Source organism: Pyxicephalus adspersus, unplaced genomic scaffold (assembly GCF_032062135.1).
Source record: "Pyxicephalus adspersus unplaced genomic scaffold, UCB_Pads_2.0 Sca16, whole genome shotgun sequence".
Lineage (NCBI taxonomy): Eukaryota > Metazoa > Chordata > Amphibia > Anura > Pyxicephalidae > Pyxicephalus > Pyxicephalus adspersus.
Window position 1 is genome coordinate 22,153 of NW_027317023.1, and position 26,703 is coordinate 48,855.

The 26,703-nt window shown below is 37.7% G+C and overlaps 1 protein-coding gene across 1 annotated transcript; it reads right to left on the reverse strand.

Moving 5' to 3' along the window:
• Nucleotides 1-7,531: 7,531 nt before the first annotated feature.
• Nucleotides 7,532-23,058, reverse strand: LOC140344792 (WD repeat-containing protein 86-like). The gene is made up of 4 exons (XM_072432003.1): nt 22,754-23,058; nt 19,899-20,040; nt 17,663-18,074; nt 7,532-7,648 (listed from the first exon to the last, which is right to left on the reverse strand). Exons 1-4 carry the CDS (start codon nt 22,980-22,982, stop codon nt 7,532-7,534), a joined length of 900 nt encoding a protein of 299 aa, XP_072288104.1. The 5' UTR covers nt 22,983-23,058.
• Between the last annotated feature and the right edge of the window lie 3,645 nt (nt 23,059-26,703).

The window sequence follows — 26,703 nt, forward strand, 5'->3', positions numbered from 1 at the left end:
TCCCACATGGCTCATTGTGGCTGGCACCTTTAGTGACAGTGGACCTCAGGACATATAAAGGAGGTGCATGGAGTTTGCAGGCTCTCCTTGTGTTTGAGAACGTTTACCTCTGGGTTTCCTCCCACATTCCAAAAACATGCCGTTAGGCTGATTGGCTTCCCCCCAAAATTGACCCTAGACTGTGATAATGGCATATGACTATGATAGGGACATTAGATTGTGAGCTTCTCTGATGGACAGCTAGTGACATGATATGGACTTTGTACAATGCTGTGTAATATGTCAGAGCTTTATAAATACTAGATAATAATACCAATCATAATGATCTCCCCATCAAGGACACAGACAGCATTAAAACCTGGACAGAGGGTCTAACTCTTCTCTACTTCTGTAGAACATAATTTGAAGAAAGAAAATCAAATCACTTAGTGACTTTGATCATTAAATCAGTGCCATATACAGACAGGAAAAGTCCTAGTGGCAGAAGGCGTAAGAAAACATATTTAGTTGTTGATGAGGTTTGTAAGCGAGAGTAATATTTTATGTGAGCAGTATATATTCACCCCTATTATATCCAATAAAAATGAATGTAGGTTCAGGAAACTGTTGTGATTGATTACTGACCGTACACATTTATACATAAATGAACAATATTCATTTTAATTGTGCCTATGGATGGGTATAATAGGTAGTACAAGTCTGACAGATTCAAGGATAGGACACTTGGCAAAATGACCTGATTGTTGGGGGGGTGACTTTAATGTTTTTTATGAACAGCACATGTATTATAACTATTAATATTGTACAGGTAGTCCCCGAGTTAAGGACATCCGACATACGGACGACTTCTAGATACAAACTGGGCTTCCCTGCTGCACGTATGCAGGACAGAGGCTTGATATTGGTGAGGGAGGTCCTTTGCATGACTTTCAGAAGAATTCTTTTGCTAAACACAGCTGAGGTTGTGGGTGATCTTAAGGCCTGAGCTGTTCTGCAACCTCATGTAACTCTTTAATGACCAAGACAACCTCTGCAGTTGTATCTTTTTGCATATCAAAGCACAGCTTGCTCCAGAAGGTAATGGATGTCTAGGCCCAATAAAGATTTTTTTTTGCTTTGTTTGAGATTAGCTTACAGTGCAGGTTTTTTTACAGTAACTTACACCATGCTGCCTAATAATATGTTGAGACAAACATCTGTTCTTATTGCATTACATACAGACTTACATAGAAATTCAACTTAAGAACAAACCTACAGTCCCTATCTTAATGTATGTAACCCGGGGACTACCTGTATATGGTACCATCATCTTCTGTGGCACTGTAAAAAGTAAGAAATAAATATGGGGGCATATTAAACAACATAAATGCAGGGTTCTCCCCACAATTTTTTTAAGCTGAGTGGAAGAAGCTGTAGGTGGGGGGTGACCCCTGTATTGTGACTAAACTTAAGTAAACACCCAAAAACAGCCAGGTGATTACTGAAAAGTGACGGGTGGTGCGGCCGGCTAAAAGGGTCTAGGAACAACCTTGTTAATTTCACAAAAAAAAAAAAATAGATGTCAGATAATTGTTGGTGATTGTTTCACACAGCGCCATTCTGTTCAGTGGAGAGCGTCACCTGCTGTGCTCTCCTCCATATCCACCACAGAGAACGATGTTGGGGGACTGCTTTACACATGGCAAATTTTCACCCAAGATGAGGATGACCATTTGTCTTGAATGAGAATAATCTGACGTGTGTTCATAGCTAAACGTTGGATTCAGATGGATGTGGGGGGGGGGCTTTTCAGTGCAATTACCGCTTTCTTACACCCCAAACTTTGTCCACAATTTCACTATTATAGCACTTTTATTACAGATACATCCCTACAACAACACTAACAATGGGGATCAATTATTATCACAGCACTGACACTGAGATAATTCACTATTATAGCACTTTTATTACAGATAAATCCTTACAATTACACCAACAATTGGGATTACTCATCGTCACAGCACTGACACTGAGATAATTTACTATTATAGCACTTTTATTACAAATACATCCCTACAACAACACTAACAATGGGGATCAATTATTATCACAGCACTGACACTGAGATAATTCACTATTATAGCATTGACACTGACAATATTCACTATTACAGCACTTTCATTACAGACACATCCCTACTACAACACTAACAATGTGGATCAATCATTATCACAGCACTGTCACTGAGATAATTTACTAATAGCACTTTTATTACAGATAAATCCTTACAATTACACCAACAATGGGGATTAATCATCGTCACAGCACTGTCACTGAGATTATTTACTAATATAGCATTGACACTGACAATACAGATACATCCCTATGACAACACTAACAATGGGGATCAATCATTAGCACATCACTGACATTGAGAAAATTCACTATTATAGCACTTTTATTACAGATACATCCCTACAACAACACTAACAATGGAGATAAATTATTGGCACAGAACGGACACTGACATAATTCACTATTATAGCACTTTATTTACAGATAAATCGCTACAACAACACTAACAATGGGGATCAATTTTTAGCACACCACTGACACTGACATAAATAACCAATATAGCAATTTTTTTTTTTCAGATAAATCCCTACAACAACACCAACAATGGAGATCAATTATTGGCACAGCACGGACACTGACATAATTCACTATTATAGCACTTTTATTACAGACACATCCCTACAACAACACTAACAATAGGTATAAATTATTATCACAGCACTGACATTGAGATAATTCACTACTGCAGCACTGACACTGGAGAAAAATCCCTGTACAAGAATTGTCATTGTAGATAATTCTCTATAAAAATATTGTTATTAGAGATAAATCTTTACACTACTACTATCATTGGAGGTAAATCATTATCACACCACTGTCACTGGAGATAAATCCCTATCAGAGAACTGGTACATGAGATAATTCAGTATAGGCACTGACATTATAGATAAATCCTTATCAAAGTGCTTTCACCAAATCCCTACCATCACAATGTCACTGAAGATAACTCTCTACAAACAATGGGGATCAATCATTATCACAGCACTGACACTGAGATAGTTCACTATTATAGCACTTTTATTAGAGATAAATCCTTACAATTACACCAACAATGAGGATTAATCATCGTCACAGCACTGACACTGAGATAATTCACTAATATAGCACTTTTATTACAGATAAATCCCTACAGCAACGCTCACAATGGGGATCAATTATTATCACAGCACTGACACTAGGATCATTCACTAATAAAGCACTTTTATTACAGATACATCCCTACAGCAACACCAACAATGGGGATCAATTATTATCACAGCACTGACACTGGGATCATTCAATATTATAGCACTTTTATTACAGATACATCCCTACAGCAACACCAACAATGGGGATCAATCATTATCACAGCACTGACACTGAGATAATTCACTATTATAGCATTGACTCTGACAATATTCACTATTACAGCACTTTTATTACAGACACATCCCTACTACAGCACTAACAATGGGGATCAATCATTATCCCAGCACTGTCACTGAGATAAGTCACTATTATAGCACTTTAATTACAGATAAATCCCTACAACAACACTAACAATGGGGATCAATTTTTAGCACACCACTGACACTGAGATAAATAATCAATATAGCAATTTTTTTACAGATAAATCCCTACAACAAAACCAACAATGGGGATCAATCATTGTCATAGCACTGACACTGAGATAATTCACTATTAGCACTTTTATTACAGAGAAATTCCTACAACAACACCAACAATGGGGATTAATCATTGTCACAGCACTTACACTGAGATAATTTACTACTACAGCACTGACACTGAGATAATTCACTATTATAGCACTTTTATTACAGATAAATCCTTACAATTACACCAACAATGGAGATTATTCATTGTCACAGCACTGACACTGGGATAATTCACTATTATAGCACTTTTATTACAGATAAATCCTTACAATTTCACCAACAATGGGGATTAATCATCGTCACAGCACTGTCACTGAGATAATTTACTAATATAGCATTGACACTGACAATATTCACTATTACAGCACTTTTATTACAGATACATCCCTATGACAACACTAACAATGGGGATCAATCATTATCACATCACTGACATTGAGAAAATTCACTATTATAGCACTTATATTACAGATAAATCCTTACAATTACACCAACAGTGGGGATTAATCATCGTCACAGTACTGACACTGAGATAATTCACTACTGCAGCACTGACACTGGAGAAAAATCCCTGTACAAGAATTGTCATTGTATATAATTCCCTATAAAAATATTGTTATTAGAGATAAATCCATACTACTAAATACTACTATCATTGGAGGTAAATCATTATCACACCACTGTCACTGGAGATAAATCCCTATAAGGACACTTTATTAGAGATAAATCCCTATCAGAGAACTCGTACATGAGATAATTCAGTATAGGCACTGACATTGTAGATAAATCCTTATTAAAGTGCTTTAACCAAATCCCTACCATCACAATGTCACTGAAGATAACTCTCTACATGAAACCTTATCACAGCATGTTCACTGAACATATATCCCCATACCAGTACCATCTCAGGATCTATAAGCTAGTCATACATGAGACCATTTGTATGCTTATTGAAAATTATCTCTGGTATGCACCATTCATATCGTGTGTGTGTGTGTGTGTCCAATCTTTTGACCTAGAGGGTGAATAGTTCTTAACTAAAATGATCAAACCCAAAAATTGCATATTGCTGAACACCTTGGTACATTCAACAATTTTGAATTGGTTTAGAGCATCCTTTCAAGGTTTTTCAGGGTTCCCCTTCTATAATTGCTATAGCCACATCTCCCAGTACATTAACATACTGGTATGTGGGGAAAAATGTCACACATACAGATAGCCAAAAAGATCATTGGTGTCACTAAAGACCTGAGAGGCTCAAATTTCTCATTGTTCAAGTAACCCTGGTTGAGAAATGGTGCTATGGAGTAGCCATAGGGATAGCAGTATATCTTTAATGGTTTGTTCGCTTTTGGAATTCTCCATAAATGCACTCCCAAAAAATGTAATACCTGCTGTGGACTGCATCTCCTGTCAGGTCTTCATAATGCATGCCAGGCAAATACCGCTGAATCGGTCTTGTTTTTGCTTCCTATAATCCCTGGGACTGCAAGAGGCAGGCAAATAATCAGGTGGTTATTATGGCCTATTAATCTGCTTCTGTTAAAGCATTTCTGTAAATGACCTTGATTTAGAGCTTGGAAGACAGAGAGCAGTACAAAGTGTGTGAATTTTGCACCCCTATTGTCTGATAGAGGAAATCATTACATTGTAACAAGTAAGTTACTTGTCTCCTGGATATTCTGTAGCAGGGTTTGTTAGACTGAAGTGGCTAAACAAAATTGCAGGATATAAAGCTTTTTAACTGTACAGTTGGTGTTTGGCTTTAACATTCACAATTAGAATCTAATTAAAAATTGAGAACATTGCCCATGACAATTAGTCTAACGTTGCATAAACTGCTTGATGGCTGTAGCTGTGGAGCTCACACATTGACATTCATACAAGTCTGATCAATAATCCTTTGAGCGTGAAAGGACCAATCCTCTGGTGTTGATGTTAATTTAGAGAATGAATATGTTCCTGTCAGCAGAATGGAGTTTTAGCAAATCCCCTGTAGGATATCTGTAAAAGGTTATAATTTATAAATATTCTTGTTGGGAGTGTCACTAATGGCACATGCAATGTAGGTAGAATCATTTCAGTTACATTTCCATGAGGACTGAAGTTGAGTTTATTTCTCTTTGGGAAATCTGATCTGTCGCTCCCAGGCTTTATTTGGATTTTGGAATTCTGAATATCAAATACTGTTCTATATAGAGCAGAATTACTTTTTGTAACTCTAAGAGTAAATCAACAAATCCTCAAACTAAAATGTAATGTGTGTGCATGATTTCCCTTTATACGAGATGAATCGCACACCTGAAAAAACTGATAAACATAGCAGACATATCAGCCAGCCGCACACCCCCTTTCCTGCTCAGAAATATCTCGGTGCCTCAAGTCATAAACCAAATTCTGTACGGAACTTTAAAGGAAAATTACGAACCAACAATTGCTGAAGCATGTCCCATGTTTTCTTAAAATAATAAAAAATTTTGTATACCAGTTAAATGTGAATCATTGTCTTTGAATATACACACAATGTTTTGGGTTTGTTTACAGAGCTTATCCAAATGAATGAAAAAGGTTTAAATTTAAAGTGCTACATTTTGGTTTTATGTTGTCTTTTAGCTGGCTTCTTAATGTAACATGTTTTCTTTAGAAAGATTGCATATCTAAAAAGTGTAAAATAAAAAAAAAAAGCATTATCGAAACCCATACATTTACAGTTAGGTCCATAAATATTTGGATGCTGGCCCAAGTTTTATTTTACCTGTTTACATAAACATCCAAATTAGTTAATGAGAATGACATAAAGTGCAGACTCAGCTTTGAGGTAAGAGTATAAACATCCAAACTGGAGGAATGACTTATAGCTCTTTAATGTGGTTTGCTGGATCACCCAGGTTCTCCCATAACACTGGGGAATGCATTTTTTGTTGCGTTAGATCTTACACTTGTTTTTTACTATTTTATGGGTGCTAAATCCAGAAATGACCCCAGTTTTGTGATATCGCGTCCAGTTTTTAGGATACAGGGTACCCTCTATTTTAAAATACAAATTTTACATACAATAAAAAAATAATGCAATAACTTGAATGCACTGTTTTTTTTTAAATTTCCTTTGTTCATACAAAGGATTTATTGTTACTCTTGTTACTTTTGAAAATAAATCGGGTAAGCGGTTAAGGTACAAATTTACGCTTATAGCTTTTCCTGGGTGCTTCATCAATAGTCAGCCATCATATGTACATCCCATCTGCCCTGATACTGTGCTTCCATGACCTTCAAATCTTGATGGAATCGTTCACCTTGCTCATCACTGACTGCACCAAGGTTTCCGGAAAGTTATAAAGATGGCTATGCAGAAAATGCACCTTGATGCTCATATTGCAACCAAGCCTTTTCTAGTTCTCCAAGGGTTTTTGGACACTTTCTGTGTAATTATTAAGTAATTTGCTTGTGTTTCCAAGAAAGTCCTTGACAATAGTTTTGAATGATAACCAAGCATTCTTTTTGACTTCTGACATTGTCCTGATGAAATGTTCATCTTCGATGAGCTGCCGAATCTGTGGACCAGCAAACACACCGGCCGTTATTTTTCAAATGACAGGCTAGGAAATGCCATAATGAGGTACTTGTAACCGTCTCCTTTGGCAAAGTTTTAACGAACTGCTTCATCAGAACCAGTTTCATGTGCAGAGGCGGGAATATAATATTCTTTCTATCAACAAGTGGCTCATGTAGAATGTTTGGATCACCTGGTTTTAGTGCAGATCTTAGAGGCCAATTCCTTTCCACCCAGACTTATAGGTCCGGACACATTCAGCAGTATCAGGCAACCAGCATTTCGCTGTCCGGTCCACGCTCCCAGAATACAAGTGTTGTCCCACCATCTGTAAAACAGAAAACCTAGCAGGATGAGACTATGCACACATGACAGGCAGATACAAAAGCTTTATTTCAGCAGATGTGTAAAGGTAAGCTTTGTAATACTGAAAATTATATAGAAGACAAGGAATTATTCATGTGATTTAAAGCAAGACTCCATACAAAAAAAAAGATAAAGATGATTAGCCTATTCAAAGTTAATTTTTTTTTTCTCCAATACTTAGCCATTAGATGTCCTAAGCCTGATGGCCATCATAATTTAAAACACTTTCTCTGAGCTCAGGTTGTCCTGGACCCATCCTAAGCTGTCACATGCCAGTAATGGGGAAGCAGCACAGCTATGAGCCACTTCCCACTAAACTGATTGGCACACACTACTGCTTCTTTCTCTCAAGCTCCAACTCTACTGTACAGGAACTGCAAATCAAATTCAGGTACATACATTACTTTCCTTTAAAAATACAAAAAATGATAAATTGATGTGTGATGTGGCAGTTCTATAATCTTGTACATGCAAATTTTCCTTTGCACAATTATCTCAGGTGAAAAAAATAGCATTTGTAAGGCTATGTATACATGTCAGATGATTCTTGGCCGATATGAGCTGCAGGGCTCGTCTCAATCAAGAATCTGAGGTGTAAAGCGGCCATCCGACATGGTTCATGGATCTGTCCTGGCGGAGGACGTGCAGCAGGGTGCCGCTCTCTCGTTCTCCCCCCTCCCCCTCCATAAGACAGAATGGTGCTATATGTACAGCGCTCGTTCATTCATCTTTCAGTCAGTTGTCATTAGAAACAACGGGTGAGGCTCCTTGGATTGCAACTGATATTTGCCGATAAGTTTCAATTATTTTATATTTTGCTATTGCACTGTTACATCTATCTGTCTCAAATTATGTCTACAATTCAATGATATCATTAAATAATATACAGTTCATTTTACTTGCAAGTCTTTGTGTTATCTCTCTTTGTACCCTACAAATCAAAACTGTCAAAATTCATCTAAACCAGTGTTTCTCCAACAGAGTTCATCCAGAGATTGCTAGGGATTCCTTCAGCAATGAGCATTTTATGATTCTCAAGTCAGTATAGTTGGCACCAATGATCTTTTTGTGTATCTGTAAGGGTGACATTCTTCCCACTAGTCAGCGATGTAAGAGACATTTTTCCTACTGACCGACACACCAGTGTACAATGTGTTAAATATAGTGGGGGTTCCCTGAAGTCTTAAACATTAGTTCAAGGGATTCTCGCATGCTACAAAGGTGGAGATACAGTGATCTTAAGTGTCACATTTCATCTTAGTGACAATACACTAACATACAAAGACCAGGGGAAAGGAAGGTAAATGGCAAACCTATCCTACAAAGCATTTTATTCTTTTATAAAAAGGAAGAATCCACTTGGTTTGGGCAACACCCCCCATTTTCCTTTCCTTTGATTACAAATCAGCCTGAATGTCCTCCCATTGCCCTCCAGCAGGAGCTCATGCGGCATAATGGAGAAGCCTGGAATATTGAGAATGTGGATGACATCAATAGAAATTACAGACCAAGAACAACATTTTACAGTCTTCTTATTCCCTCTTGAAGCTAACTACGGTGAGATAAAGGCCAGTTCAGGGCAGCCCATGTAAACAGTCTGTCCATGTATCTGTCAATATTATCTCATGTAGCATGCTGTCCCATACATCATCTGTTTCCCTTCCTCTCCAAAAGAAATCTCCGCTCTATCCAAAACCAGCTCAGCTAAAGTGCAAATGATTATAGGAGACCAACACCAAGACGACGGTCAGGATTTCCAGAGCTGCACAGGGATCAGCCAGATGGTTGTTTTTCTTTTTCTATTGTTTAACATCATCTGAAGATAGAATTTCATAGACTTAACTGCCAGGACCTACAGGTGACGTGAGAGGCACTCCACTCCTTGCTGATTTCTCTGGCCCCTGCTCCTTATTGTAAAACAAAATTAACATCAAACTAAAATGTATCTGACGTCTATGTATGCAAAGATGATTCGTCTGCCATGTTGAAATCTACATTAGTTGACCGCTGTCAAATACAATTATAGTATTAGAATTTTTACTGGAAACTTTAAACTCACAATGCTATTCAACCCATTCCTATGAGTTTAGGGTGTCAAAGATACCATCATCAAGCCCCCTTGGGCTCCCAGGACAATACTCCGAAGAGCTCTCCTACTTACCACAAAAATAATTTAAAATAAAGTGGTGCTGGGGGGTTCTAAAATAGGCTACATTTTGACATATATACTGCACAGATAATTTGAAAGATACTCTTACTAATAATACTTCCCGAGGGAACTGAGGATCTTTAAGGTAGGTTTGATTTGTCTCCCAGGCAGGGGCATTGGTTCCTATCCATTATATGGCAAACTAACTTTTTTCAGGTACAGAAGCTGCCCTCTTTGTTTTTTCTGCCGATTAATATGCTTGGAAACTTTTTTTCCCTAGGAAAAAGAGGAATTCACTAGGAATCTATGGATTCTATTGATATTTTCCAACGCCATATCTGAAGCCAATTACTCAAAAAAAGTTGTTCTTCCAGCTCCTGAATCCATGAAACCCATTTATCCAACTATGAAACAAGCACAATAAGGACAAGCTGTCACAGAGTGCTGTAGGGAATTGTAGGGAAAAGGAAAGGATGGGAGTAGGAAGGAAAAAGAAAGCCAAAATATTGAGCTTGACAATATTAAATAAATTAAACTTAAGGATTTACATGCTGTAAACAAGTGCCGAGTAATACTAACAGGTTCTCATGAAGGTTGGCTCTCTTGCCATCTTGCCCACCCTCACCCGATTGATTTAATCTTTTAACAAGGACAAGCACAAATAACCAAATATTCTCTATTTATTCAAATGTTGGTTTCATAATATAAGACTAGGAAAAATACTTAAAACAATCCTTAGTGGAGATTGTGAGTAGTTACCCAGGAGAAAACATAAGAAGGGCATGTTATAAATTTTTAATGCTTCAAAATATGGTGATGCCAGCATTGAATAGAACGCAGTGTTCAGTGCTACACCGCAAACATCTGCTTTGTTCGCAGAAAGTATGTTACATTCATTTTGAGCTCTACCTAAAAGTATACACATGGTAATCACAACTAACCATTACCATAGCACAGGCAAGAGAGTGCCTCAGTTTTCATCCCAATGTTTATTTCCACTACTGGTCTTGTTGACCACTACTGAAATGAAATCCTTGAACATAGCAGAGACAAGCTTGTAATCACAATCCTGTTTAATCTGGCTCTAGATCTCCAAGGAACAAGTCATACAGACTGATTTAATAAGCATGAAATGGTACAAAAATAAAGGGCGCAGTTACTGATAGCAACTGAATTTCAGCTTTGCAGATTGGTGGAACGTTAAGCCATATTAGATGCTTTGCTTTAATTACTGTACAAATCACTTGCTTTATTAAGGTATATCCAAAAACAAAAACAAAAAAAGTCAGGTTTTTTTGGTGCTGTCTGTGTCTCTATTGAAAGATTTCCCTTCTCTTACCTTCCAAGAGCCACAACAGGGTGGAAAAAGAAATCCTCCCTTATGGAGGTGTCACTAGAACAAGTGTTCATATTGGAAGACTTTCCTATTCTTGTTGGCAACTAAAACATTGCAATTATTCAACAGCTCCATTTCAGTGATAGTGGTCACTGTGACCAACTGAATGGGTGAATCTCCCCAGGAGTGACATAGACATGCACAGTAGATAGACCAGTGTTCTCCCCAGCCCCTTCTAGCTGGGCGCACCACCCGGCACTTTTCAGTAACCACCCAGCTGTTTTTGGGTGGTTTATGAAGAGTTGGGTCACAATACAGGGGCTGCCACCTGCCTACAATTTCTCCCCACCCAACAAAAAAATATTCTGGGTTGAACACTGTAGACTATTCATCAAAATGGGCTGCTAAATGCACAAAAATGAATACAAGATTGTGTGTTGGACTGCTATTCAAAATGAAAGAGAAAAGCTCTCCAAAGTGAAAAAAAACAGAATTATTGGCACTGAATAACACCAATGTTCTGCTGTAACATGCATCGTCATGTAGAGCTTCTTAGATTACAATAGGCAGTTTGTTGAGCATACTTCCAATGTGCTTTGTGGTCCCAGTTGACCATTCATTGGTGTTCCATGTTTTCTGCAGTTCTGGGAGTTCCAGAACCCTCACTGCATACATTTACTGTACCTATGTGGAAGCCGATCATTGCTTCTACTGGTCCATCCACCTTTCCCTAACCTAACTCTTATAAGGGGGGTTATTATTTATTTATTAATATTGAGAAAGTACCAGGAAGAATGAAGTTCCTCCTACTGAGGTAGGTCATAATCTCCATGATGGGTGAGTCAGAGCCAGAACTGCAATGTGCTTCTGAATTCCCTGAGTCATAAAAGATGCCAGAGGAAACTTCAGGTCAGCGATGAAAATATCTGTTTTGGCAGGAATGACTCACATTTTTCCGATCACAATTGAACGCAACACACAAAATAACCTTTGTGTGTGGGACGTCACATCCAGTATCAGCTTGCCGCACAGAATTGTTTCTCGCATAATTTAAGAAAAGCAGTCGGCACCTTTATTTTCCCATTTTCCCTTGAACATATCGTATTCTGTATTGACAGCAGAACATTCTTCCCGTCTGTCAGCAGATTCATTTATTTCAATAAGAAGAAAAAACAAACATACTGGGCTTGATTTTCTCTTCACATCAACTCAGATCTCCAAAATGTGTATGAAATGGCTGAAAATTCATCTGAAGCCAAATATACGTGGGTGCTGACACAAACAAATGAGAACCACTAGAAGTCATTCATACCTCCCAACATCTATGCAGCAATGTTTCAAACATTTAAAGGGACTTTTTAGGATAGTGTGTATATATTTTCATTATTTCAGGGCTTTAAAAACTCAAATCCACCATGTGTATCCAGTAGGGGACAAGCTGTAAGCAGTCATGTACGCCTCATGCAAAAATCTGACGTGTACAGCAGTCCCCAACGTCATTCATCAATCCACCATGACGGCTTGATAAATGACTGATCAGGGACAACAGCTGTGGATTTTAATAGAGAAGAGCTCAGCAGGGTGCTGCTCGCTTGTCCTCCACTATCCTCTCTCCAAAAATACAATGGCACTGTGTGAACAGCACTCATTTGTTCATGTTTCTTTGGAAGCGATGGCGAAAGATTGTTTCTAGAGACAATCATATGACGTCCATTGAACATTTGTAAATAGCTTAAGGTTCTTCATCTGTGAGCCATTCTCACCTAACACGTGACCTTAAAATGTATCTGTGAACACAGAAATAAGTTAGCCATCTTTGCTAATAAAGGTGCAGCCTCTGAGGTTATCATCCTTTTTCTAGAGTTAGACGTCATCACTGATCTCCAACAAGCATGTAGCCATTGAAATCTGAAAGTCTGAATGCCTATACTGCATGCTTGCCTAGTTACTTATTAAGTAAATGACCTACTAGGGATTGAATCCAAAATAAAGCTTTGGATCTTACACCTTTAAAAACAAGTCACAGTGGTGGTTTCCAATTTCCATTTTCCTTTCAGAATAACATGTTTTGGGCCATTTTGCATCACATTTTCACCAGTTGACGTATTGCCTTTAATTTACTGACGTTAATGATGTTGCTTCTAATTTATAAGAATGGAATATTACAGTTGTGGTGAAATCTGCGGGCATTGAAATGTGTTGGCATTGTGCTGGTGGATTGCACAACCAAAATAGGTTTAGGATGACGGTCTTTGCTGTGTAACGTCTGAATCTCCATGGGTATTCATTACATAACAGGAAACTTCAATTCTTTCCAATGTCTTTTTGAATATTCTGTAATTTCGGCAGTGTGCCGTTGGTGTTGCCAACAGTCTCACATTTGCCAGGACAGTCTCCTTTTGTCTGACGGCTTCATGCTCCTGGCACTGTCCACCAGACAGAATTGGAGATGTACAGAGGAGAGTCCAGGGGCAACACTCAATGCATTCAGCAGGATTTATATAGGAAGAAATTTTATTTAAAAAAAGGTTTTTACGTGTTAGATTGCATTAAAGCAGAAGCAACTCATTTTAGGAAAAAGTCACCAGGAGGTTGAGGTCATGTAGTGAGGAGCCCAGCTCTATTCTAAGCAAATGCCAGAGGTTGGGATACAGCGACATCAACAGCCGCTGCTCAATGGCCAAATAGGATTGTGGTGGATTTGGAAGAGCAAAGAGGATGCACCAGTAACCGGATCCGGGACATTGCTGGAGTGCAAGAAGGAGATGTAGGTGTGTGTGAAATTATTGACCTGAATGTGGTTGTGGCAAAAGCTCACTTACCTTATAAACAGGTTTATTGCTGCTTTATCTATTAGCTATCTGCTTTACTGCTTTATCATATAAAATTAACAATGTTTGTACCTCTCTCAAAGCACTGTGTAAGAAGGTTCATTTTGTGATTTCAGCTGCTATAATTGCTATTGTATTTACACAACGCCTGGCGTTGACAGTGACAGTAGGGTACTACATGTGCCGTATGTACTTGGCTGAACTTTTTTGACCATGTGTGGCATGCCTAGAGTCCACAGATGGCTTTAAAGCCCTTCCTTTAAATCATTTCCTAATCTCTTGCTCTAAAAATGTTGGATTTCCTCTCTTTTTCTGTCTTGACAGCGGGTAGCTGTGGAAGAGCTGAATTTTTACAGCTGGGACACAGATAGCAATAAAATACCAAAAGAGAGTTTAACATTCTATGCAATGCTAAAAATGTCTTTATATACACTTGAAGCTGTGCCTTTTAGAAACCATATTCCTTAAATGAATGGTCACCAACAAGTACTACTTTAGGGACAAAGGGTGTGCCAATAATTATTTCTGCCATGTTTGGCAGAGCCACAATCTTCGGCAATATAATTCATCAAATACCAGTGAATGAATAATCCAAACAGCATCTACAGGATATTTATTGTTGGAGGACTTGGCCTTTAAATATAAAGTTATGAAAGTATTTGATCAGCAGAGAAGCCCACTGGCACAAACATCTAGAGAATTGTTTTCCGCTCCTGTAACCCGGTAGGAGGCAATTCAGTGCAAGTTGTGACATGTTGTGGATTTGTACGTGCCTAACATGTGGCCTGCTGCAAGAATTCTTATACATAGGACAAGCACAGTGCAATAAATCAAATGGAGGTATATACCAAGATTAGTTACTATTATGTTACTATTTCTGAATACAACAATATTATATATATTCGTTATATAAAGGTAACACAATTGTGCAACAAAGTGCAATTATTTACAAAATTTTTCTTTATTACAAATAAAGATATATTTAGATGTCATAGCGCCCCATGTACACCTAAATGATGACATTATGTAGAAGCCCAGCTCCCCATGTATATTATGATTTTATTAAAACGTAAAGCTAGAATATGTTTTTAGATACTGTTTGAATTTTTCTTTTTACCAGAGAAAGGAAGACAAGAGAAAGGGAAGACTGTTTTGTATTTCTCGAATTATAGTAAATCTTAACATTCCTTGCCTCCCTGCAGGTATTTTGCTGATTTTAACCACACTTACACAGGGGAGGGTAGAAAAAATAACAAAAAAATAACAAAAAATATCAAAAACAGTTATAGGCTGTTGCCATTTTATTTTGATTTTAAAACTTCTAATGACCATTATTATAATATGTCAGATTTCAGACTCTCAAAGCCAATGAACAGGTTTGGCTGACACATAATAATATTCAGATTATCACTTACCGATACACAGCCACACTGTCCTAATAAATAGCAAACACTGATCACTTAACAAATACTGGGTTTTATAAAATTGGGAAATCATTGCACATAGCCACTAGGCTACAGACCACCTTCTCAAACACAACTTTAGGCAAGTTATCCATATCTATATCGGACGTAGGAGGATTAAAGCAGCCAAATGGAGCCTTTAAAGCAAGATGTGTCTTTAGTGCTCTGGGAATTCTTTGTCATCTATTAAATGTTTAATTGTAAAACAAAGTCTATCTATTTATATAGAGATGTAAAAACAGACCTATAGCAACAGTTTAAATCTGTGTAAACATTAATAACAAAACTAAAACAAAATGAACCTAAACCCATGTAATTTCCCTGTTATTCAACCATCAGTGGCATACAATAGGTTAAACAAAAGCAAAATACAAATAATGTTCTTTTATGGCACTTAACATTAAAAATAGGATCTCCTTGAGTACAATGACCTCCACAAGATACAAGAGGAGAAGGTCAATGTACACCGAAAAATTCTAAATACTCTGCCTGACCTCTCACATACAAGAAGGAAACCTACTCTTCTTAGACTTTTCTTTCTTTTGGAGATCAGTTGTTAGTCAATGTAAAAATCATGTTTTAAGGAATTAGGATTATTAAGTCATGTCCACCTAAAATATATTCATTGAAATGTTTCTAGATGAGTTAGAGTTTAATGATTAGGGAAGTCATTTAAAACTATGTGATTTGTTATAAAGATATTCCACCTAAAAATATGGCGATCAGGCAGGGGTTTATTGCAGAAAGGGACAGGTCATATCCATTCTGCAGTAAGCATTCTTACCTGCCCGATCGCTCACTTCTATTGTCAAATTTGCTGGGCTATGCATGCAAAGAATAGTGTTTGTTTCCTGGGATACCCAGACCATCCTGGCCTTCCCATGTGGATGCTGGGACTCAATCAATCAAGATTGCTGTAGAAATGAAGAAGAGAAGGAAAGAGATGGCGACAACTGCAATGGTACAGGAGCCAGTGAGTATTAACTGGTTTTCTTTACGCTTTAATATATAGATATATTCAAAGTAGTTGCTGTAAAATGAGAAAATTAGGACAGTAATTCTGGCAAATACCAGAGCTTCTGGATTACCTGTCCAGGCTGGCGGACAATGTCTTCCTCTTGACCAACTATGTCCATAGGGTTTGATATCTGGGATATGTTTATTTCCCTTGTGGTTGAACTTGATGGACTTATGACTTTTTTAACCTGACTTACTATGTAACTATAAATAAGACTACATCAAATAATTTCCCAGGCTGACTATATAAATTACAATTACAAAGAATGCTACGACATTCTATCAACCTCAGTTCAAATGTTTTTCCCTCAGGGCAACTGTGCTATCTTTATTCACACAGTGATGGTGAGGGGCAGTGATGACTGTGCATGACCAGATAAAATATTGATGCCAGCTTGATATTGACCATTTCCCTGTGTTACCCCTGCCCACCATTCAATGTCAATCAGATTTTCAGATAGCAGCTCACATCTGACATTCCTTGTTAGGTATCACTCACTGCTGTATTGTCTGCCAAGGTTCTCATTTATCTAGGTCATTTTATATCTAGTAGTAGTTGATCACATACAACTGAACATCTTGTAATGTTGAAGACCATTTGCAGCTTTCCAAGCTGCTTTATCGTTCAGAATTGATGAAATAACCTATTTATGGCACACCACTGCGTAATATGCTGGCACTATATAAATGCTGTTTATTATTATTACTATTAATATTATTAATAATAATAATAATAATATTAATAATATTAATAATAATAAATAGTTTGGAAAGTTCCTAATAATCTTATTAATATCAAGAACAAGTCCAGATGAATGTGACCAACTACTACTAGATATCTCAGTTTTATTAAATGCAAAAAAATAAACAAAGAATGTTAGACGTGAAAAAAACAACAACAACCTTGCTGATCAGCCCATCGGCCAACATTTGCCCTCACTCTTAGCCCTCTTCCCTCTGTACATTCACCCAGGCCAGCCATCTAAAGAGCAGATTTATATTGGATCGATATGTTGATCAAATATTGATGGAAAGTACCCAGTTTACAGTAGATTTTCATTAAATTTGATGTTGTTGTTAGATTTATTAAGGTATTAAAAAGTGTATGGCCAGTTTAGGCAACAAGAATAGCAGAATGTACGATTTGTAATAAACCCGGTAGACAATGGATGGTTCTTACCTCCAGGCAGATAACAGATCCCTGGTGATCTCTGAACACTTTCAGCTGGTCCCCTGTGACCATGTTCCACCTTCGGATTGTGTAGTCTGTGCTTCCAGAAAAAAGTTCTTTGTTGGGGACATCCAGCACAATACACAGTATGGCTCCAACATGTCCCCGTAAGGTCTGGAAGCAGCAAGCACTGAATGCTTCCCAGATTTTCACTGTGCAGTCTGTGCTTCCCGTCACCAGAAACTCCTTCATGTCCATGTCCGATGATTCCAGGATATCACTGGATGAAAAATGGGCTAAGGCCAACACACAGTTTCTATGACCCTGAAACTCCTGAAGAGATCTGCCAGAATCTACATCCCAGAGACGAGCTGTCCGGTCATAAGATCCACTGAAGAGCAAATTCCTGCTGACTAGAATCCTGTGGGAGATAAATATACAATTAACTATTTTAAAGTGAATCCAAACTCAAACATTTTATAAATAAATTCAAATATATTTTTTTATTCACCCAGCTTTAGGTAAAATCATACCCCAAAGGTGTATTCACATATAATGAACAATAGAAAACATGAAAACTGGGGTTTGGCAAACAAATTTTTACTGAAAATCACAAACACAAACACAATAGCGTTAAAGAAGAAAAGCGTCTGTAGTAGCGATACACTTATTTACATCATATAATGGGTCGCTCCCTATGCTATTTTCATAGGGTATAATACCATAAACTATACAGCCAATAGCCTAGAGTTTTTGGAGTGATATGAAAAACATAACGTCCCTGATCCTGACGTGTTTCGCCTCTTGGCTTCCTCAGGGGTATGAGAATGTAAGACTGTTACAAGAAACAATTCAGCATATGTATTACTGAATAAAAGTTGTGGCTACAACACTCACAATATTCATTTCTTAAACAGATACTTGTTTATCCACAGTTGGATTTATTCAGTAATACATATGTTGAATTGGTTTCTTGTATCAGTATCTAAGCTTCTCATAAATACCCCTGAGGAAGCCAAGAAACGCGAGGAGGGAGGGGATACCTTCATTGCTGTTAGTTGTACTCACAGATACTATTTTTAGGGTGTCAACGTTTATTTAGTTTGCCTGCAATGTTATCACCTTTTCTTGTACACAACCAGTCATGACAATCCACAGTACACTGGCACATCTTGCAGTGATAACTAAAGTAAAATTGTGATGTTCAACCACTCCTAGAGCATACACACATCAACAGGAAAGTTAATTCAAAGAGTTTATAGGATGTCATTTGTGACAGGCAGAACAACATGAACAAAAGTGGAAAAGTTGGTATGTATAAAAAAACAATGCAATCACTTTTTACAGTCTTTTATAGTCTATAGTTCACTATAAACAGCATTAAAATAAAAAGCAGTTTAATAAGTGTAAATGAATATGAATGCACTCTTGTTCTAACATATGTTACTTTGTAGGATAAATGCAGAATTAAAATTACCATATGACTCCACCAAAAAGTGATGAGCTGAACCACTTCCTGGCTTCCTTAAATTCTTGGAAATTTACAAGACGGATCTCCCTATAATTTATGACTCTGTTCCTGACCACTTACAAGGTTCTATGTTGGCAGAGATGAAGAACAGCTGCACCTCTGTCACAAATGTCCCCATGAAGACTTGATTACAAAGTACACTGGGCACAATGATCAATCTCTGGTCCCCACTGTACTGTGCAGTTTTATATAGATATAGTTCATAGTTTCCATATTTAAGAATGCCCAAGTATCCGCATATTGTGGTTGTATGTGAATTTCCAGGTCCTCCATCAGCAGTTGGGGGCAGATAAATGCCCATAGGTAAACCGCTAATGTGAACTAAGCCTTAAACACAATGCACAATTGTTATATATTAAGAAAACAGTTATTTTGAGTATAATGTCAGTATACCTGAGTATATTATCTATTTCTGTGATTCAACTGGGTTTTAATTCTCCAGCATAATATCAAAAAATGATTTGGGTGGACTTACCCAAGTATTGTAAATACATTTTTGTTTATATGTATGCAAACCAGTTGGACATTTTCTCCTCCACACATTTTAGACTTTAGCATACCCCCCTATAAAATTTGATGATGAATGATTTAAAACACTGGTGGGGGCTGCTGCTGTTTCTGGTTAATTACACAGACAAAGAACAAAGAAGACTTCACACATTTACCCCAGCTGGTAAACATTATGACAGCTGGTCCAGGAGAAGGCTTACCCACCTATTAACAATGGATGTGTGTCCTGTGTACACGGTCAGGCACTGTCCCGTGGCTACCTCCCACTTTCTGGCGGTATTATCTGCACTGCATGTGAACGCCACCTCGTTTTCCAGATGACAAAAGGTGATGTAGCTGCTGTGTCCTATGGCCATTTACATGCAAGCAAAACAAAGAGAGACGTCAGAACAGCTTGATATATTTTATGGTCTCCATACAGTGCTCCATTAACAGCCCCTCTAATGTGTGTGGATGAAAGAAGAAAAAAAGTATAGGTTCCACTAAAATGTAATACATTCGTGAGCCCAATTTAGTATTAGCATCCCAGATATTGGCGACTATGCAGCACATAAAAGTGTGTCTAAAGCCCAGAATTTTAAGATAAGATTTTTATTCACTTTGGAGAAATTTCCTCCAACTTTTGGATGCTTAGTACAGACAGTGCAGGGAAACTTCCCCAATGGGCTTTGGCTTTAGATTTAAAGGAAACCTATTCCTAAAGCAACACAGAACCTTTAATTGCTGAACTCCCTTTCTGGAAATGTTGGTTGCTTGACCGTCCTTATGAACCTCTGGCTTTAGTGCTTTGAGTCTGAGGTCTTTTATAGGTTTGAATTTTGAGAGGGAGGAAGCATCAATCCAGTGTGAGAACAAGTATTAGGAATAAAAAACTTGGCAGAGGTATTAAACCTTCCTCACTTATTCCGGAAAAAAAGGCTTTGTCTAGAAAAACACTTTAATCCCTACATGCAAGAATCATCACAAACTTTATAATAATCTGTTACACCCAAGTTTTATTAGGCTGTGTATTCTAATAGTATACACTATATTTCATAATTTAGTTATGTTACCAGTTTGCAGTTTACTGTTGGGAGATCAAAAGATCATTTCCATTTGCTAGCTATGGGAAACCACATGTTGGACATCACTTACTGAAAAAAAATTGCCCAAACAATAGAAGCAGACAAATTATTATTTCGCATTGTTAGTGACGATTGAGAAGTTCTTATTATTTAGGTCAGGGGTGTCAAACTCTAATACACAAAGGGCCGAAATAAAAAACTTAAACCAAGTCGGGGGCGAACCTTGAAATCTATTGAAAAAATTGAGGAACTTTACTACTTCATCCATAACTAACAAAAACAAACCCCTATGCACACACTTTAGGGTTGTGATCATTGCCTAGACTTATGCACATGATGGGTGTACAGGAATAATGTCTATGAATTGCATGTAATGAAAATGAAGATGTAAGGTGGTAACGCGGGCGGACAGGCCAGATGTAGTTCACTTTCGGAATTCTTTGGGGGGCTAAAAAAAAGGACTTTGAGGGCATGATTTGGTCCGTGGGCCAGAGTTGGACACCCCTGATTTAGGTGGTTGAGGTGCCCAGCCTACAGTTGCCATTCTCAACCATTTTCTGTAAAACCGAGGTTTCTAGGGGTTCTTTGACCTATGGCAGATTGGCCGCCTATGTCATTATCTCTGATAATATTTGGGTATAAAGTTAGTTGGTGGGTAAGGCGGCATGACACCAAAGCTTTCTTTAGCTGTTTGTAAGGATGACATTCTGACCCCTTCTATAAAGGGGGGTAGGCCTTCTATCAACTCCTAATCAATTAATTTTAACAGGAGTTTTAGGATATTTGTTTAGTTGAGAAAGACTGGCATAGAGGGAATTCTTGTAACATAGTTTAGAAAAGTATCAGAAAAGTTTGCATACAGTTCCGGTTCCATTTTTTTAATGAAGATTTATATGAACGTCTTTGGCCACAGCATCCAAGTGTGGAAAAACCAGTGACAGATAAAACAAGCAAACATCTAAAGCATGTAACCACACACTGGTACTAAGTCATAAAAGTGTTAAGCCCATTAGAATTTATATTTATTCAACACTCCAACAATTTCTCTTTTCACCACAAAATGTTCGGTGCCAGAATTGTGCTTTGGATCCGTGCTAAAAAGGCATTTGTCATGAAATATGACTTCTGCTTATTTGATAGAAATGACTGACATGGCAGGTTGTTTAATGTGCATATTCCCTTACCATGCTGCCAGATCACAGCTTGGTATTTGCCAACCTTTGCCACGTAGTTTGGAGTCTGTGATTCTTCTTTGTCTTCATACAATTCAAATGTCAATCCAATTACTATGCAGTGCAAGCTTGTATATAAAACCCAGGTCTGGTGTCAGCTAAAGTGCAAGACTCTTGCCAAGATAGTGTTCTGGCGCAATAACAGAACAAGCTTTTAATTATAAAATGAAACTTGATTAAAGTAACATTCGGCTCCTGGAATTGTCAACTGGAAAAGAAACTTGGTAAATTAATCTCAGGAGACACGTCTGCCTGTCTCCCAGCCAGGTTCAATATACAATAGCGCTTTATGAGAAAATTGCGGTGTCCTTTTATAATACTCTGCGTGATTATATCTGCAAAACAGGATTAGACCACCAACGTCTTCAAGGAACATAAGTCCAGTTGACTGTATCTTGCATTTTCTGTGGTTATGTTTTTATCTCCAATCTTATCCTAATCAGTTAGTTCTAAAAATTGTAGCAAAAATATTTTAAATTAGTTTGCCAATGTATTTGCAGGAGATACAACTATCTGATAGTCTGGAAATTTAAAGCCATGTAATGAGCATTTAAAGGCATCAAAAGTGCTCTTTAACAAAAATTTCTGAGCATGCATCAAAAGGAAATCATTTCTAAGTGGGTAACTGAATTCACTGTACTCCTAAAAGGTCAGCCGTAGGAACAAGGACAGAAAGTTCTCTCATCAACCTCTGTTTTCAGTAAAATATGCACCCATTTGAAAGGTCACAGGGAAAATAGATGAAGCAGGGGCACCCACTTACCTTGCAGTACCCTGCAGCATTGATTTTCAGTTGTTCTCCAAAGACGGGCAGTGCAATCCTCACTGGCAGTCAACAGATGACACCCATCAGGACTTAAGCTCATCCAGTTGATTCCTCCTTTGTGATCTCTGCAGATTTTAATCAAAGAGTTGGTTGTGGCCAAAGTGGAGCTATTGCTCCCCATTCTCTGAAGCCCAGCATGGGCAGTTGCAGAGGGGGGAGGACTCATTGGGTTCACCCAACTGGCCCTATGATCTTCGTTTTCCACTTTAATCTTCTACATTTAGACAAATAGTCTGTATCCTGTTTCAAAAAAAATAGGAAAATAATAAGCAATGAAGGACAATGATGATCACAAAAATGAAAGAAATCAGTGTATTGGCCCAGAAAGCAAGCCACAAATTCCATAGTCCATATTGCACACTTATAAATTACTTATTAATCCCTTCTCCATGACTTATCTGAGCTTTAATATAATAAGTACATAACTATCTGTTCTTGTGATGAAGAATCCCTTAAGAGCCTACACAATTGCCTAATGTCCTCTGCACACCATTACTGTTTTTGTACTGCCATGGTGTTCCTTAGCATTTTTTCTATAAAACCAGTAAGACACCAGATTCAGTTAGTACAATGTGTTAATCAAGAAGCAAAAGAATACAATCAGATGTAATGACATTATGTAGAGTGGGAAGAGACTCCTAGATTGTAAGCTCTTCGGGGCAGGGTCCTCTCCTGCTCCCGTGTCACTGTCTGTATCTGTCATTTACAACCCCTATTTAATGTACAGCACTGTGAATTATGTTGGTGCTAAATAAATCCTGTTTATTAATAATAATAATAATAATAAAAGAATTTTCAGCATTGTGGAGAACCTATACCATTTAAGTACGACTGTACATAGAGATCATGCTGTCCTTGGAACACATGAATACTGATGGCATTCTTTAAGTTCAGTTCTTTGTGTCATGATTATCGTTGTGAAATGTGCTTTTGAAGGTTGCAATGGGACAAATGCCAATATTAAATCATGGGGTCAAAATCTAGCATGCGGTCTGGTTTATACGCAGGAACTTACAATTATACGTCAAACAAGAACTCGGGAAGATGGTTTCACAATACCAGAACTATAAACAAAATTTCTGACTCCTCTCAGCATTTCCCGAACCTCTTCCTTCCATTAGAGTGTATTGTTTTGGGGCTGTTTAATGGGAGAAATGTCATTATGACTATTGAAACTCCGCAGCCTGCAATGAGACATGTCTACAGCTTTGTCCACCTTGCAGAGGTGATCTGGACCAGACACCTGAGTGTAATTACTGGTATATTATTGTTATATGCACATATAATTATATATAATCAATTACATTAGTATCATCACAAAAGAATATTTTAAGCAGACCTAAATGAAAAAAAAAGGCCCCAGGTAGTGGGGTAATTGACAAAAACATATGCAATGCCTCTATTGTCAAAAAAAAAAGCCCTGGCTCCTGGTGGCTTTTTGTTTTAGCTCCACACTGTAAGGTGCATAAGCTATAAAGTATAAAGCTCGGCTCTGTATGCGGCACCGTCACATACTGATCCAGCCTCCGGGGACAATGTATTTCCGGCCCATGTGCATGGGTTACACCATCAGTGGCCATCCAATGGCCGAAGAGGATTGCTGCACACTTGGCGGTCCACCGTGGGGTCAGCAGGAAAGATGGCACCTTCCAAGTATGCAATTTCTGGACCTGTCATTACTACAAGATGGCTGCACACAGGTACGTCTATAGGATACTGATTATGGCAGAAGCTCACCCACCCGCCACAAAGTACAGTTCCAATTTAGGATACATTGGGGAACTGACTATTGATTTAGGAATCCAGTTGCAAATGGTGGCAGTGGTGGGATTCTTTATTTCAGGGCATGAGATAACGCCAAAGCTGTGGTGGATTTAGCCAACAGTGGGCCCCCACATACTGGGGGGGTCCACAGCCCTTGTGCAAACTTTGCACCTTTCTATGTTAGACCCTTCAACAAAGCACTAAAGTGCATGGTTTAAATAAATTGTTACCTAGAAAGAAAAAATATAGTAACCATAGAATACAGTAATTAGTAATGTACAGAACAGGTAATTATCCGGCATATTACCCAGTGACAAGTACTCTATATATTGAATAATATACCATAGCAGACATGCCAACATTACATATACATTACCAGATATAATCATATTGTTTTATTAGATCTTATTAGATTTGTACTGGCTTTGCAGATTATCCAGCAAAGTTATTTCAGGTCACTGTCTGCATTATATAGATGTATAATTATAACACAGAAATGTTTTCTAAAAGAGCATCCAAGAGGTTATGAATGCAAAAAGTTTTGAAGTTGACATGATAAGGTTTTTATTTTATATTTGTTCTATTCAGGAAAAGTTCTATTATTTTTGGCAGGAAAACAAGTGTTTGCTAATAATGACAAATTTCAACTTTTTCCTAACTAATAAAATAAAGAATTTACGTGTGGATGTTTTATATTTCATTTTAATGTTGGATCTCTAAAAAAGCTCATTTCTTTTTCTTTTTTTTTATTTGTCACTTTGTATTAGCTGAAGCAATTACTCTCTGGAATAAAACTAAATGTTTTCCTTATGGTCAACATGCTGCATACGTTGATAATAACCTTCCCTTGAATTGCATATTATTAGACGCAGTCTTATGCACTGAATACAATTTTACAATACATATATGGGACGAGACAAAAGCAATTCTTGAATTTAGGTTATCCATGCTAGGCACTTTATTTTTACTGTTCAAATGCTAGTCTGCGTACACACGGCAGATGATTCTCACCATGCTTATCTCTCCAAAAATTTAGCACCCCAAATAAAAGTGAAACAACAGCAGCAAAAAAATAATCAATGACTTATGGGTCACAGCTGAGATCTGAGTTGTCTAAGGGCAAAACCGGCCCTGGCTTGCAGGTTAGTGGGCACTGTCCTAGATGTCCTCCATCACTTATTCTCCATACACTACCAGGACCTATGAAGTTCAAACAGGGTTTTAGATCTGTCACAGAATAATAAGGAAATCTAGTAATATTTTATATATATATATATATATATATATATATATATTTGTGTATTCTGTGTAGAATGGGAGGGTAACATTATAATATGCAACATTAAAGTGAATGTGAAGCCAAACATATTTATTTTTTATATAGAGAGCAAGGAAACTTCATTATCATCAGATTCTTTTTTTGCTGTCTGCATCCCTAAATGGAGATTTACCTGCACTACCCACCTTAAATATGTAACATTAAGGGAAATATATTATAACAAAACAGGTCAGCCCAGTGGATGATTTCTTTCAACTATTGTTTAAGTGATCCCACATGGCTCATTGTGGCTGGCACCTTTAGTGACAGTGGACCTCAGGACATATAAAGGAGGTGCATGGAGTTTGCAGGCTCTCCTTGTGTTTGAGAACGTTTACCTCTGGGTTTCCTCCCACATTCCAAAAACATGCCGTTAGGATGATTGGCTTCCCCCCAAAATTGACCCTAGACTGTGATAATGGCATATGACTATGATAGGGACATTAGATTGTGAGCTTCTCTGATGGACAGCTAGTGACATGATATGGACTTTGTACAATGCTGTGTAATATGTCAGAGCTTTATAAATACTAGATAATAATACCAATCATAATGATCTCCCCATCAAGGACACAGACAGCATTAAAACCTGGACAGAGGGTCTAACTCTTCTCTACTTCTGTAGAACATAATTTGAAGAAAGAAAATCAAATCACTTAGTGACTTTGATCATTAAATCAGTGCCATATACAGACAGGAAAAGTCCTAGTGGCAGAAGGCGTAAGAAAACATATTTAGTTGTTGATGAGGTTTGTAAGCGAGAGTAATATTTTATGTGAGCAGTATATATTCACCCCTATTATAT